Source organism: Lichenostomus cassidix, chromosome 10 (assembly GCF_008360975.1).
Source record: "Lichenostomus cassidix isolate B80296 chromosome 10, HeHo_3.0, whole genome shotgun sequence".
Taxonomy (NCBI): domain Eukaryota; kingdom Metazoa; phylum Chordata; class Aves; order Passeriformes; family Meliphagidae; genus Lichenostomus; species Lichenostomus cassidix.
Genome location: NC_139491.1, coordinates 14,828,149 through 14,842,328, shown reverse-complemented (window position 1 = coordinate 14,842,328; position 14,180 = coordinate 14,828,149). Strand labels below are relative to the sequence as shown.

The following is a 14,180-nucleotide window of genomic DNA, read 5'->3' as shown; positions in this document are numbered from 1 at the left end:
GAAATGCATCCGTTGAACTTGCCAGGTTTCTGTTTGCCACCCTTGGAAGAGTAGCAGGTAACTCTCAGGATGTGGTTCATGGCTCTTCCTGCACTTCAGCAATCAGATGGTTCTGGATGGGTTTGCAGCTCTCCTGGCCATCTCTGTTGCTGCTGTACCCACGTGTGAAGTGTCCCTCCCTGAGACCACCCATGGTATCAAGGACACACCCTGCTCCAGCTGGCTGCCCTCCGAGGTGATATCTACCCCAGGATTTGGTTTTACTGATCTTGCAGAGGGATCTGTTTGAGGCACTGATCTCTTTCCTAATTGCACACCTTTGAAAATCTTGGATGTTCCCTGGTGCTATGCTAAAACGAAGGGAATACATTCAAGGACCTATAGGCATCACTGTGGGTTGATTAGCAAGTTTAGGAGCTCATTCACAGCTTTGGTGGGAGGTGGATCAGGGCTGGGGAAAACAATCAGGCCAACGTGGATTAGGAGCATCCCGTGTCCTCACACAGACAGGGAGTCTGTTTGACAATCTATTCATCTTGTCCCAGTTAATCATCTCCTACATGACTGGAGCCTCAGTATAGTAATGCAGGGTAGTTCTGCAGGCTCGGGTTGTTTTCTGTCACAGTGTGCTCCCTCCATCTACTGGCCATTTGTCACCACACTGGAGGACCATCCATCCTTCCAGTTAAATGAGCAACATTCAGGTAACATCAAATATAAAGTTCACCAAATTCAGCATAAAAATCCTTTTCAGATAGGAAAAAAAAAAAAGCCTTGCAATGCATTTATTTATGAAAAGTCTGTGTTTGAATATGAAAGCCAGTGAACAAAAAGCAGAGATTAACATGTTTTGTTAGGCTGCTATGTAGACAAACCTCTGGGCTTCTAAAATCGCTTCCTCTGAAAAACTCTCTCTTAACATTTGAATATATGAGAGCAAAATATGTCTCTCTGGTAGTTTGACACTGCACTCTTTAAAAGTAGTTTTGTAATTGCCAGCAATTGTTAAAAGTTATGATAGGATCCAGAAATAATATTGTTATTCTTTGTTGGTGCAGCATTAGCACAGCAAAGAAATAAATGGGCTGTCAGAACAGATATAATTAAATGTCTTTCTGGGAGGCCATTACCTCATTATCCATGCAGCTGGGACTTATTTCTGTGCATCCTCTGATAGCAGCTTTGCAGTGGTTCCTTTTCACTCTGCCTATCTCATCTGAGCAGGATGCACACCAATCTAGTAGGGAATAGCCCAGAAACAAGCTGGACACACAGAAGCACTGTCTGAGCTGGGGTTTGCCTGCACGGGGTATCAGCCAGATGCAGACACTGCACTGCTGCAGGTGAAAAAAAGAAATGTTGAGCATTATGTGACAGGGAGGTGAACATTAAATGACCTATCAGCCACCTTCTGAAAGTAATTATGCTACAGTTCTTTTAAAATATTATTTAAATACAAGTGGTCCTCATGTATCATATTGTTTTCTAGAGTAGGAAAAAAACTGTGTATTACTACTTGTATTTCTACTGCTGATAAAGCACCACCTTTCAGTCTAGATCTCTGAGATTTCTTTCTCTGAGAAATCCATCTACCCTGTCCCTAGCCTAGCACAAGCTATCTAAAATTACAGTAAAAATTAACAGAGCACTTTATTATTTCTTTGCCGTTGTTTATTGTCATTTAAACTGGCAAAAAAAATTTACAGGGTTTCGATAGTGTAATATAAAAGTGAGATCTGGTTTTAATAGGTTATGATTAAGGTGTTTACATAGAATAAACAGTTTGCCTGGCACGATTTTATCCTTAATGCTTTGCTACTCAATGGACAGTTGCAATAAAACTGATTGTGAAGCTACTGAAGTTTCACATCTGATGTGCTGCAATTTGTCTAGGACATTGCAAACCTATCACAGCTGAATGGATTGAACCAGTGTGCTTCACACCTTTTTTTTTTCTTTTTTTTCCCCCTTCAGTTTACACAGTCAATAGAATATAGACTCCTGCTTACAAGAAGCAGATCTATCTTGCTTTATCTAATAATATTACAGCTGTTGCCATGTTCAACAAATACAACAGGGTAAAGAATCCTGGCTGAATGAAATCATATTTATTTAGAGATACTGCTCAGCTTAAACTCACCAGTTTCATCTGCCATAGCTCCACTGGCTGGAGATAAAACTCTTAGGGCTGGTTTGAGTCAGCCCTTGCAAATACAGGAGCCACTAAATGTGTGCTGTAAATGCAGAATATTTTTTTCTCTGTGTGCTCTGTCTCTGGCTTACCAGGGTCTGGGAGCCTGGGCAGAGCCACTCAGCCTCTATGTCTGCATCTCTTTCTACCTCATTAAAACACTTAATGCTCACAAAAAGGAAGCTGCCTGCCTTCCCTGGAGAGGGATTCTTGAATGAACAGATCACTTTCTATGTCTGGGGCTGTTAAAAAGAAGAAACTCACTGATGGTATTAAAAGCGCTAAAAGTGTTTTGAGAGCCACACAATGGAAGGTGCTCTGCATAGATATGCAAGCCATTATCTTTCCCTTTATGCCGGTGGGTAGAGGGATCACATTTCCATTTGCTCCAAAAGCTTTTTTTTCAGCTGGCTGTACTGTTTCTGTATTTTCCTTTACACCATGAGAAAGATATTTACAGGGTTTCTTTTTTGTACATGCTGCTTTTTGTCCTTTCTGATTACTGCTCCCCATCAGCAAGGAGCAAACCTATTCTAACAGTGAGTTGAATTGAGCAGCTTTCTGTAAAAGAGAAGGTCTGTGTAGTGCAGCTTATCTTGTCAACTCTATGATTAGAAGGTAGACTGCCTACAAAACAATATATTGTACATGACTGAAATTTGAGACTCAATTCTGTGAAGGGTCCTGATGGTGCCTTTTTCCATAGAAACCCATCAGAAATACTTTGAGGATCACAGTAGGTAACACGCAGCCAGTGGAGAGAGCATGGTGGAAGATGGATCTCACTGCAGGAGGAATGTCTTGTTTAGGTTTTTTTCTGATGGCTGAGAAAAGCCTTTTATAAACAAAGAATAACTATGTATTTTCCCTCCTCAGATCAAACAGAATGAACTTCAAGTGAGAAGGGATTTTTTTCTTTAATAGGATTGTTATTTGTGAAGAGGAGTCTAAAGGAAGCTGCTAGTGCTGTACAGGAAAAGATTCCAGTCAGCCATAGACAATGTGTTACCTTCAGTGCATTCCAGAGTGGCCATCTCTCCACATACTGTGTGTCTGAATTTGATTACAAACTCACTGGGACACAAGCCACATCTTATCACACTTGGATTTAGCTCTGAGCAAATGACCAGATCGCAGCAAATAATGATTCTTGGCATATTATTCTAACCATTGACAGTAACTGCAGAAACAGCCATTATCTGCTGCTCTAGCACTCAGTCCTTTTCCTCCAAGAATAGGTTTTTCTTAGTAAACAAAAGGTGGATCCCAGCACTGCTAAACTCTGCTTCATTCCAGAGATCCGAGCTATACATTGTCTTATGTGATGCATGGGCTTAGTCTTTTGAAATAATTTACCAACAATTTCTGTCTAATGCACAGCTGTCTAGTGTGCCAGGGAGGATCCTGTTGCAGCACAGATACTGTTGCTAAGGAGGAAACATTCTTTTAAATTCCCCACACTGGATTGAGATTTCCCTTTCTGCCTGGACTCTATTCATGTTGCAACCTCAGAATACTTTTAAGTAGCAGTCTGCTGGGACTGTGTCTGCTGAATGTAGTTCTTCTTGTACAATTATGGGGTCATAAAATTCAACACTTATGCCTAGTTCTTTACTGGAACCTCAGCTGCCAGTTGAAAAAGAATGCCCTAACTTGCCTTCTTCATCGCGAGCTCCCTTTGCCAGCAGCACTGAACAACGTGGAGGAAAGCTGTGACCCTGGAGAGTGGAGCTCTCTTCCCTTCTGCAGGGGCACAGGAAGCAAGTTGTATTCCAGCACTGAACAAAACTTTTCCCCCATCTCCACTTTTGCATGGCTACTACCAGTATCATTGTGAGAGATATTTTTGTGTTCACAGCCAGAGACTGAAAATGAAAATTATACTAGGCAGAAATCTCAGGGAAAAAACCCTCTAACACACCACTAAACCAACATTTAAAAACTCATTAATACTTTTGGCAAGCATCTTCTGGAATCCTTAGTGTGTCATCACTCATTATTACGCATTAAATCCCAGTAGGTGCTACATTATGATATTTCTAAACTTCACTCAGCTTTGCTTTCTCTTGGCAGATTTGCAGCTTGATGCGAGGTGGAATAGCGGAGAGGGGAGGGGTGAGAGTAGGACATCGGATTATCGAGATCAACGGGCAGAGCGTCGTGGCTACTGCTCATGAGAAGATAGTACAAGCATTGTCCAATTCAGTGGGAGAGGTAAGGAAACAAATTCTTTATCAGGGAAGAAAAATAGTTGAAAAAATGTGTGTTTCAGTTGAAAAGAGTGTCCACACAGCATTAAAACCACCACTTCAGTAAACGGAGTTTGGCACTAATAAGAAAAAATAACCAGAACTTTTTTTTTAAAAATTAATGATGCACATTCAATGCATTTTTCCATTCATTTTCAAGAGTTCCTGGCATGATTCTGTACCTTCAACCTACTGTCTGAATTAAACCAAGTGGTTAAAGGAAGAAATCACTCAGGCGTGTTGGCTGTGAAAATGTCTCTTGGCTTATCACCACAGCATCTGCCCTAGAAATGAATTAATATTCAAAGGTCTGAGAGATGCAAATTGATACATATTTTAATAATTCAATTTCCAACTTACCTTGGGAATAAGTTAAGTACTTCTAGAGAAATCAGCAGTGAATAAGCAAGATCCTCCAGTTGATCAAAATCCCTCCTGGATTTAATGGTAGTCTAATACAGAGCCCTGGCCAGATCTCCCACTAGTTCCTTCGATGAAAATCAAAGACAGCTAGTTTCCTTCTGGAAAATGATACTTGACGAATTATAGCAGAGTATGTGCACTTTGTCAGGAGCAAAGCTGAAGATTCCAGCAGCCCCTCCATGCCTTTATGGTCCCTCTTTGCTGTGTAACTTTTCACATAACAGAGGACAGCATAAAAACTTTTTGTACAGCATGAAAAGAAGATGCCAAGGCAGCTGGTGAGGCTCTGTATTATCAGTTAGTAAAGTTTCCCTTCCTTCCTCTTGTGTTGTCCAATAGTATTTACAGCTGTAATTACAGTCCTGATTACATGAGCCTTGGATGCTGTTAATCTGTAAAACCCCTCTGGCACTGGGGACTGGAGACTCAGTACTCCCTGAGGAAGGAATTCAAGTACAGTAGCCAGGAGAGAAACTGTTCCACCAGAATCTTGACTGGCATTTAAACATCAGGTGGTAAAGTCCAAGTTCTGAGTTCAGAGGATTATACTCTAATTAGGTGAAAATACATATGAAATGACATTCCCACAGGGAAGGAAGATAGAATACAAATCTAAGTTCTGTTAATACCAGAACAGCAGAATGAATTTTCAGAGAGGTTTGTGCTACTTCTCTTTAATGTCTGTAACAGGAGTAGGGTGTAACAATAGAAAGTGTTTAGATGGCTTTTTAAACTATATGATGTCACATCATGCAATTGTATTTAATAAATAATTAAAAAAAAAAACAACAACCCACACCAAAAAAAAGCAAGACAGCAAACCAGCATCTTAAAACCAGATAAGTTTGAACTAGAAACTCTAGTATCACATCTATAGAAGCCAGGATGAAAAATGCACTTTTACCACAGGGAGAGACAGATAGGGCCTTATGGATTCTTTTAAACTAGTACCAGCTCTATTAATTTCTGTGTAATCAATTGACAGATTCACATGAAGACTATGCCAGCTGCCATGTTCAGGCTTCTAACAGGTCAAGAGACGCCCCTGTACATCTAACATCTTCCATCCAAGCTGAAGCTGTCATAGCTGAAGTGAATTTTGTATTTTGTATGAATGAAAGGCTTGGAAGCTGACCTGAGGACTCCAGAACAAGGAACAGACAGGTGTCTCTGCCTTTTCTCTCCTTCCTTTCTATTTCTTTGACAAAAAGTGTTGAGAAGGATGGTCAAGGACAATAATCACTGACAAAAATATTTGTAAACATTTAAGTATTTTGAACATCTTCTAATCTCTTTTCTCATAGAACTTAAAACATATTTATTTGTAACCTTTATGTGGAGTGATGTATGTCTGTCTTGTTTGATAACACAGTGAATGTGAATATTTGATGAATGAGACTGCAGGAAATGGCAAAGAAAAGCAATTAGAGAAAGTTCTGGCTGCCTCAAGTTTAAAAAAAAAATCCCAGTCCCATAAAGTGGTCCAATACTGATGACTTTGCATAATTTTAAAACTGGTGCTGAATCGATGGTATTTCAGTGGAAAGGAATGTGTGCAGTTCAAACTTTTAGATTCTACTGTAAAGAAAACCACTGTAGTACTTGGTATTGTTATGACAAGTGTAACCTGTTTGGCAAGGTGTGAACATAAACATGTAACAAGTGTTTCATATGCTAAATAAAGAATAATTGCCACAAGATTAAAATCAAAATATTTATTTAGATACATATTTATTTTTAATGCTTGTGATTTTTATGATTTAACAGAGTTATTTCATGGATAACTTATTGCACAGGTTGTGTAATGTATGTGTTGGGCTGGGGTTTTTTTTTCTTTAATTTTTGCATATTACCTTTTTGTTCATATTAGCTCAAAATGGGAAGCCATGCTTACCTGTTTCTGTCTTTTATAAAGCATTCTTATTCCTAAGGCAATGTGTTCTGAATGTAAATTGTTTTGACAAATAACCTAGCACCATCAGCAGTATTAGAATGTGTGTAGATAAAAAACCTAGTAGTAAAGTTGTATTCCTTATGAGATAAATGTTAATTGGTGTAACTTTGTCTATTTTTTTTCTTTTGGCCAAGGCCTTGAAGAAAATACACTGTGACTTAAGAAGCCTTACCATGCAGTAACTAAAGAGCTTTAGATGACTGTACTTCAAGGAATAGTGTGTTGCATGCAACTGACCTTAGGAAAGAATTAACCTATCACTAATAAATCTGAAATAAGAAAGGAAGCTTGCTTATTTTGTTTGTTGTGTAACTTTACATAGTAAAAAATTCCAAGTAGAAGATCATTTAATTCTTCATCTAAGTGCAGTTGCAAAGGTCACAGATTATTTTTTAAAAAGGAAATATTCTCTTGAATTGGGAATTTGTGTATCATTATTATCTTGAGAGTAGAAGCTTTCAATTAGAAGCTTTCATACCTTGTTGCCACTGGATGTCACTGTAACTTCACATCAATACAGAAGCATGCTATAATTAAAATTCATTAAAATGGATGATTCTGTAAAACTTAAACTACCCATCTTCAGCTACATTCCTTTGTGACCTTTTCACAGGATGTCTGCCCAGCTCAGAGTGACACAAATGAAACCAGTATATGATTAAACCTCAAATGGAAACTAAGGCTACTGACAAGCACTGCTGCAAAAAATTAAAACCCCGAAACATCAACCTGTGGTAGGTTCTTTATGAGAACCTTCTGTTTAAGGCCTTTCCAATTTCCTCTGAGAGAGCCAGGATGAAGCTTGCACTGGAAGACGTTGCTGGCAGACCTGTGTTTATGCTGGTAATGAAATCAGTGTCAATATTCACTTTTTGATAATTTTTTTTAAGATCAATGTTAAATAAATCATAAACACAGCAGAACCACAGTAACATGTTTTAGTAATAAAATTGTCAAAACTATGAATTGGAGTAACAATTCTTTCTGAAAACATTCAAGGCTCTGCTAGATAAAAATTCCTCTGATTTCCTATCAGTTGGCATTGGTAAAAAGTTTATGAAAGGTGCTTTTTGGAAATGCAGTATTCCCTAACACATCTTTTGGTCACACACTGCAGAGGACTTAAACATCAGTTCTTGGTAGCTCATGCTACTGCAGGAATGAACTCGTGAGCATTCAGAACAAAGCAGGAATAAACCACACTGCAGCCAGTACTGTAGTTTAAAAGGGCAACATTGGGACGGGGGAGCAGCTTTAATTGGACAGATCAGTTAGTGTGGAATGAAAGACACCGGAAAAGTGGATTAGAAGCAGCACCGTATGTGTGTATGGATCACCTTTATGTTTCTATCCAAATCAGTTGTTGAAAAAGCAAAGTCCAGAAATACTTTTTATTAAAACACTGACGATAGTTAAAACACTTTGAGGTACATTAAATAAATACAACTTTTAAGTTGTACAGCCAGTCTCTAGTGGGATTGCAATGGTTTTCAAGAAATGCTGGGCAGCATCGGTAGCATTTCTGTAAGTACAGTGAAATAAACGCATTTCTGGTTGGGAAAACACTTGTTATGACTTAACTAATAAATCAATTAAAATTTTGCAAAAATCAAGGCTGAAATTTACATTCAGAAAAACAGGTGTTCTCATCCTGCCGTGGGGGAAAAAAGTGGAATTCCAAAGGAAGACACTTTTTCCTTTTAAAGTCATCCACTATTTGTATGTGTCCCAGTGGTGGTTTCCTCCACAAGTGTCTCTGCAGAAGGACATACCTGTGACTCTCAGAGGATGGTCTCGCGGCACACGGCGGGGAAGCTGTGCGGTCTGTCGCGCTCCGCAGCGCTGCCCAGCCGGGGGCTGAGCGCCGGGGCAGCGCGGGAGCTCAGCGCGCCGCAGCTCCGCAGGTGCAGCTCGTCCTGCAGCCGCTTCCTGCACAGGCTCACCGGCGGCTGCGAGCTCGTCATCACCTGGTGGAAAACAGGAGTGGAGAGAGGAAAACGGCGTAAGAAAGGTTCTCATTTAAAAGGTTCAGTCTCTGCATAATATTTCATTTAAGTTGTTTAACGCTGAAGCTGTTCCACAGGAGATGCAGCCCCCCAGAACTCCTCCCACTTCTGTCCATCCAGCTGCTCAGGACTGGCACCTGGAAAGCACTGCCTGGCTTTCTGTCTAAACTGCAATGTAAAATGCTTTGCTGCCCAAAAACCACAAATTATGTCTTACTAAAGCCATGTTACTATAAAAGAACTTCTGTAGGAATTGTCTGAAGTATTTAAAATGTAAAAACATTTAGATAAGGTATTTGTGGAAGTTGGACACATCTTTGGAGCATCAATGGCCTACCTGGTCTATGATATTGGCACTGAAGATGGCTTCTTCCATGTGTCTCTCATCAGATTTAATGACTGACCGTATGCTGTTCACTACGTGACGTACTTCTGGAGGGAGATTACAGTTTGAATGTTCCAAAAACTTTGCCACTAAAATTTTAGTGTCTTTATAGGCCTTAAGGTCCACTAAGGAGTGTGGCCGCTCTTTTGAGGCTGTGTGGAAAGCCTTTGGCTTTAGGTGCAGATCAATTTTCCTTGTATCCCTCTGTCTTCCAGTTGGTGGGAAACTGCTCAAAGAATGCTGGCAAGCAGAGGCAGCCATATGAGAACCAGAAACAGGAACTAAAAAAGGGGGGGAAGAATATCTTTAAAGTAATAGTTTAAAAAAAGAAAAAGAGAAAAGAAAAAAAAAAGGCAAAACAAATATCATCACAAAGTTTTTACTTTGTCATGAAATGTCTGTTTTGTGTGAAGAGTAGCAAAAACGTGCAGTCAAGAAAACACCACAAAAGGTGTAATTTTAACCAGGATTAGGAGTAAGACTTTCCCGTGACCAAGGAGGACTGCCTTGAGAATGAGTGGGTGGGTAATTAAAGTACTTCACAAATCAGACATTTTTGTTACCTCCACCTTCAAGGACTTCAGTGGACATTAATGATAAACAAAGCCACCAGCTACTCTGTGTTACATGTATCTTGTAAAGTTTTAGGCCCAGCTGCTCCCCCCAACTTTTAAGACTGAAGTTTTACCTATTTCTAGGCCTTGGAAATTATATGCAAGAGAGATTAGTGAGAGACACAGAGAAAGCAAAAAATCTGATCTAAACCAGAGGACTTAATTCACAGCATTCATTTTCATTCAAGGCAGGTTCCATCAGCATTGCTCACCAAATATGATTGCTGTTAACTAAGTGGCTTTTCTGCCCCCAGATTTTTTAAAGCTCATTTCTCTATCAGAAGCTTTTAATTATTTTTAAAAGAAAAGAAGGAAACCTATCTCCTGCTTTAGAAAACCAATTCTCACCTGTTTCTCCTGTAGCTGGAGATAATCCTGCATCTTGGCACTGGCTGCACACAGGAGTCCAGGCACAATTATCACCTTTAACCAAAGGGAGACAGAAAGAGCAAAGTCAACCCCTGCTGACTCTGCCCAAAGCAAGGGAAAATACACTGGAATCTTTTATTATCTCCTTTACAGAATGAAACTGCTCAGAAGAAATACTGCTTTCAAGATGTCCATTCATAAAGAGAAGCTACTATACACAAATGCCCTAGGAGTTGTTACACAGATACAAACAGGAAGACAGAGCTCCTCTTTGATGCTTTCCTCTGTAATCCTAAATATTTCAGGCCTAAGTGCTGAAGCTATGGAAAGCTCCCTGTAGAGGCAGACCTCAGACTTTTTTTTGTATTTCCAGCGCAGACAGAGTTTATACTGAAAAATGGGAAAAACAAGAAAGATGAATCCCTCTCATTTCTACAAAACCAGCATTTTATTCAATATTTCCACCTCATTTTTTAAATATATTCTCATTATTTTCAGTACAAATGTAATACACCACTGTTAAAATTAGCGGGTAGGTGAGCATGGTGGTACCTGATGAGCCAATCAATAACAAGTGGTTATGAAGTAACTACAAACAGCTTTGGACACAGTTGGCATCCAATGCCAGTTTCTGGGATTCCAGCACAAGGATCAGTGATGATGAGATCACACTGTACAGTAACTACCACTGCAGTGGTTCTTCATTTGTGACAAGATGGACTAAACCCTCACATTTGCTTGTTTACATCTGTTCCCAAGACTGAAAATTGTTTTCAACTTCTAGGTAGCTTAGGAGGTTTTCTTCCATTTCTCCAGGGACAGTCTGTAATGAAAAGCTGGCATAATCCTCTCTGGTAGAATGAATAATTAAATGAAGGAAATAAACATAAGACGCTACAAATACAGAAAAATCTGTAAGAAATTAAGAGAGACAGCTTCTATTCTGTCTTTAATTTGCTCTATTATGCTGAAGTACTGCAGCACATGAATCATGGCATGGTAATTAAGAGAAGACACTTCAGAGGTTCTGTCTTCCCATCCATTGCTAAACTGTTTAATGTACTTGCAGCAAGTCAAAACTACACCACTGGACATGACCCTGAATTATCTGGAACACAAACACTACAATAATCACTCAGGCACTTAACTGATAGAGCCACATAGTCTATCATAGCTGATTATAAATGAAGTTTATTGTAATAAACATCTGTGCTAGAAGCTGATTTTGTCTGCCTTTGCCATGACAAATTTTACAGGGAAAAGACAGAAAAAATGTGCGAACTATTAACTTTTAAGTAATTTTTTTAAGGAGAGAACTATGTCTGACAGCAGTATGCAAACCCACCATTTTTATGTTATCCAGGGAGTACACAGTGACCATAAAGGCACCTATTAAATTAAACCTTCATTTATAATTTCTCCAATAGGAAAGACAGCTATTTCAAAACAAGCAAACACGTTCACTTTCAGCATTAAAGGTTTCATGGGAGAATTATTTGACTATACCCTATTAGACCACATCAGGTCACGGTGTGCTTGAAGCACATGAACTGTGCTTTGTTGGCCTAAAAGACTCTAAATTTATTAGCTCTCATCGCTGTTGTGTCACTGTCCTGTTGCACATATGGAACATCCCCTTCTCAAATAATTTATGTTCCAAACTGTGGGCAGTGCAATTCAAAACCCATTTCACAAAAATCTACACAGTAAATGTCAGGGTTGTGCTTCTAAATCCCTTTATATCAGCTTGTACAGGGAGGTGAGTCAGAAGACAAATTAGTGATTTTTTCTTAAAGTAGAAAGACAGCATCTTCAGACAAACCCAAGCCCCAGCTACAATCTGACCACTATATTTTCTCTTTTGCGAAAACAGCTAAAGCTCCTCCAGCCTCAGTTCTCAAAAATCCACAGCTATAAGTATTAACAATATGTAGTTACAGCTCTGTCTTTCATAAAGTCAAGTCTACTTGACCAGTTCTTTTACTCCAGGACAATTATAAAAAGTAGGTGTATGTTACTGAAAAAAACCCAAAGCAGTTATTCTTGTCTGTTGGTTGAGGGAGCTCAGTTGGTTCCCTTTATCTTTGCCTATTATTCAGCTCTGTGGATATATTTGAAAATTCTGCAGTGAATATCAACAGTCAGTCATGAAAAATCCAGATCAAATGGCTTTTTAAAGTTACAAACACTAAAGAACTTCAGCTGTTTGTCACAGCTTAGGAAAAATACGCTTCAGGGCTGCTACAAACAGCCAGAATGTGTTACTAGAACTGGGCTGCTTCTAACCTACGGATGATTTTCAAATCGAGTTCAATAAAAAGCAGAGGAAGGAGATGCAATGCAAGCCTTCATAGAGTAAAATTTTGCAAACTAGTTTGCCAAACATAATGCATGAAAGAAACACATCTAGACTCAACTAGAGACTCAACTCAATCCTTCCCTTAAGGATTTCATTATGAAGAGTCTTCTGTAGGCAGCAAAAAATAGCAAAGTAGGTCAGCACTCAGCCCCTCCAAGTCACTGCTTGTGCTCCCCCTCCCCTGTGTGTCAGTACCTCTGGAACCTTCTCTGCCTCTATTCCAGTCTTTGCTAAGCCCAGTTATGTCTCAGTAACGTCCAACTCGTGCCCCTCAATGCCACTTCTCCAGAAGAGATGATGAATGTATTTAGGACGTGTTAAAAAAGCAGGCAGAGCATCTGTTCCACCAGGTGCCCAGAGCCAGCTGGAACACGTGGCTATGGCTGCCCACGGCAAACACTGCTCAACAAGCACATGGAGCTCAGTTCTGGGAAGGTGCAGAGACTGATCCAGAAGAGGAAGGGTTCTCCTTCTTGTCTTTCACACAGCTGAAAGGATTCAGAAATTCCTACTTACTGTCTGCATGGAAGCTTCATAGCACGTATGTCCTAGCAGAGAAAATGTCATAAAATAAATGCAGACTTCTAGATTAAACATTCACTTTTCCTGGTCCAGATGCAGAGGCTACTTTTCTAATGGTAAAAGATACTCAATTATTGAGCTGTGAGGTCTCTAAATTTATAAAGATGCAAGAAGCGCAATAGAACCAACACATCATCCTAAATGAAACCAATTATTTCTACATTTTGTCTCCTTTTGCTCTGAGCTAGTCACATGATTCTTCCTGTAGATCCCTTAGAAAGCCTGGTGAACATCTTGTAGCAGCACAATCCATGGCATCTTAAAAAGCTTTTAATATTTACTTTCAAGCTACTTCTCTGGGTTACCCTTCTGAATCTCTGAAGAGCTTAGATCCTTTTGTAAAACCTCCCTTTTCAAATGGTTTAGACAGTTCTACATACCTGCTATTATCCTCTACTAAATCAACCCTTTCTTTTTCACTAGCAAGCAGATTTTTATCAAGATACACTGTTCAGCTAACCTCTCCTCTTGTCTTCCCTACTTTTTTAAAAGGAGATTCATAGCAGAAGACACTTATCCACCACAGCCAAAAGCTTTCCTTTTCATTTATCATCTTGTCATGTGCCTCATGTACATTTCTTTGACCTTCAAAACTTTTCACCATACACCCCGAGTTGCCACCAGTCACAGTGAGTGCCTCTGACATGCCCCAGTACTGTCAATGTCAGTGTCACCTTGAGCAAACACAACCTGCTGTACAACAAGCATGACAGCTCTAGTAATAGTTTCTAAATAAACCCCAGCTACCATTGCACTCCTTAGTTTAGCCTCTCAGTAGAACAGCAGTAGAGAGGTGGAAACAACTACTCAACACATGGTATTCTGAGCAGTGCAGAAAGAATGGTGAAAATCAAAAAAGCCAAAATTAATTTCACTCTGTCAATTTTCCTATTTCCATTCTTAAAAATTTTGAAGTTTAGAAAATATGTGTGGAGCTAAAGCCTTCACACCTAAGATAAACCACTTTGGAATGCTGCAATTAATTTCCAGCAGCACCAATTGCTGGATACATCAATATCACTGATTTGTTCCATGTTTGCTGCCCTGT

At 39.5% G+C, this 14,180-nt stretch overlaps 2 protein-coding genes across 8 annotated transcripts in view; one reads left to right on the top strand and one right to left on the bottom strand.

Moving 5' to 3' along the window:
- APBA2 (amyloid beta precursor protein binding family A member 2) overlaps positions 1-7,783 on the top strand; it is an 87,677-nt gene extending 79,894 nt beyond the window's left edge. For 2 of the 3 annotated variants that reach the window (XM_085070798.1, XM_085070797.1), the window contains 2 exons: positions 4,265-4,405; positions 5,849-7,103. In XM_085070798.1, the coding sequence (XP_084926924.1) occupies positions 4,265-4,405; positions 5,849-5,920 (213 nt within the window). In that variant the 3' untranslated portion in view covers positions 5,921-7,103. Of the gene's footprint in view, positions 1-4,264; positions 4,406-5,848; positions 7,104-7,430 lie in introns of those variants that run through there. The other variant, XR_014854325.1, reaches the window with a different exon arrangement.
- The window catches only part of ENTREP2 (endosomal transmembrane epsin interactor 2), a 91,454-nt gene continuing 83,946 nt past the window's right edge, over positions 6,673-14,180 (bottom strand). For all 5 annotated transcript variants that reach the window (XM_085070799.1, XM_085070800.1, XM_085070801.1 and 2 more), the window contains 3 exons: positions 10,171-10,245; positions 9,161-9,489; positions 6,673-8,784 (listed from right to left, as the gene is read on the bottom strand). In XM_085070799.1, the coding sequence (XP_084926925.1) occupies positions 8,599-8,784; positions 9,161-9,489; positions 10,171-10,245 (590 nt within the window). In that variant the 3' untranslated portion in view covers positions 6,673-8,598. The remainder of the gene's footprint in view (positions 8,785-9,160; positions 9,490-10,170; positions 10,246-14,180) is intronic.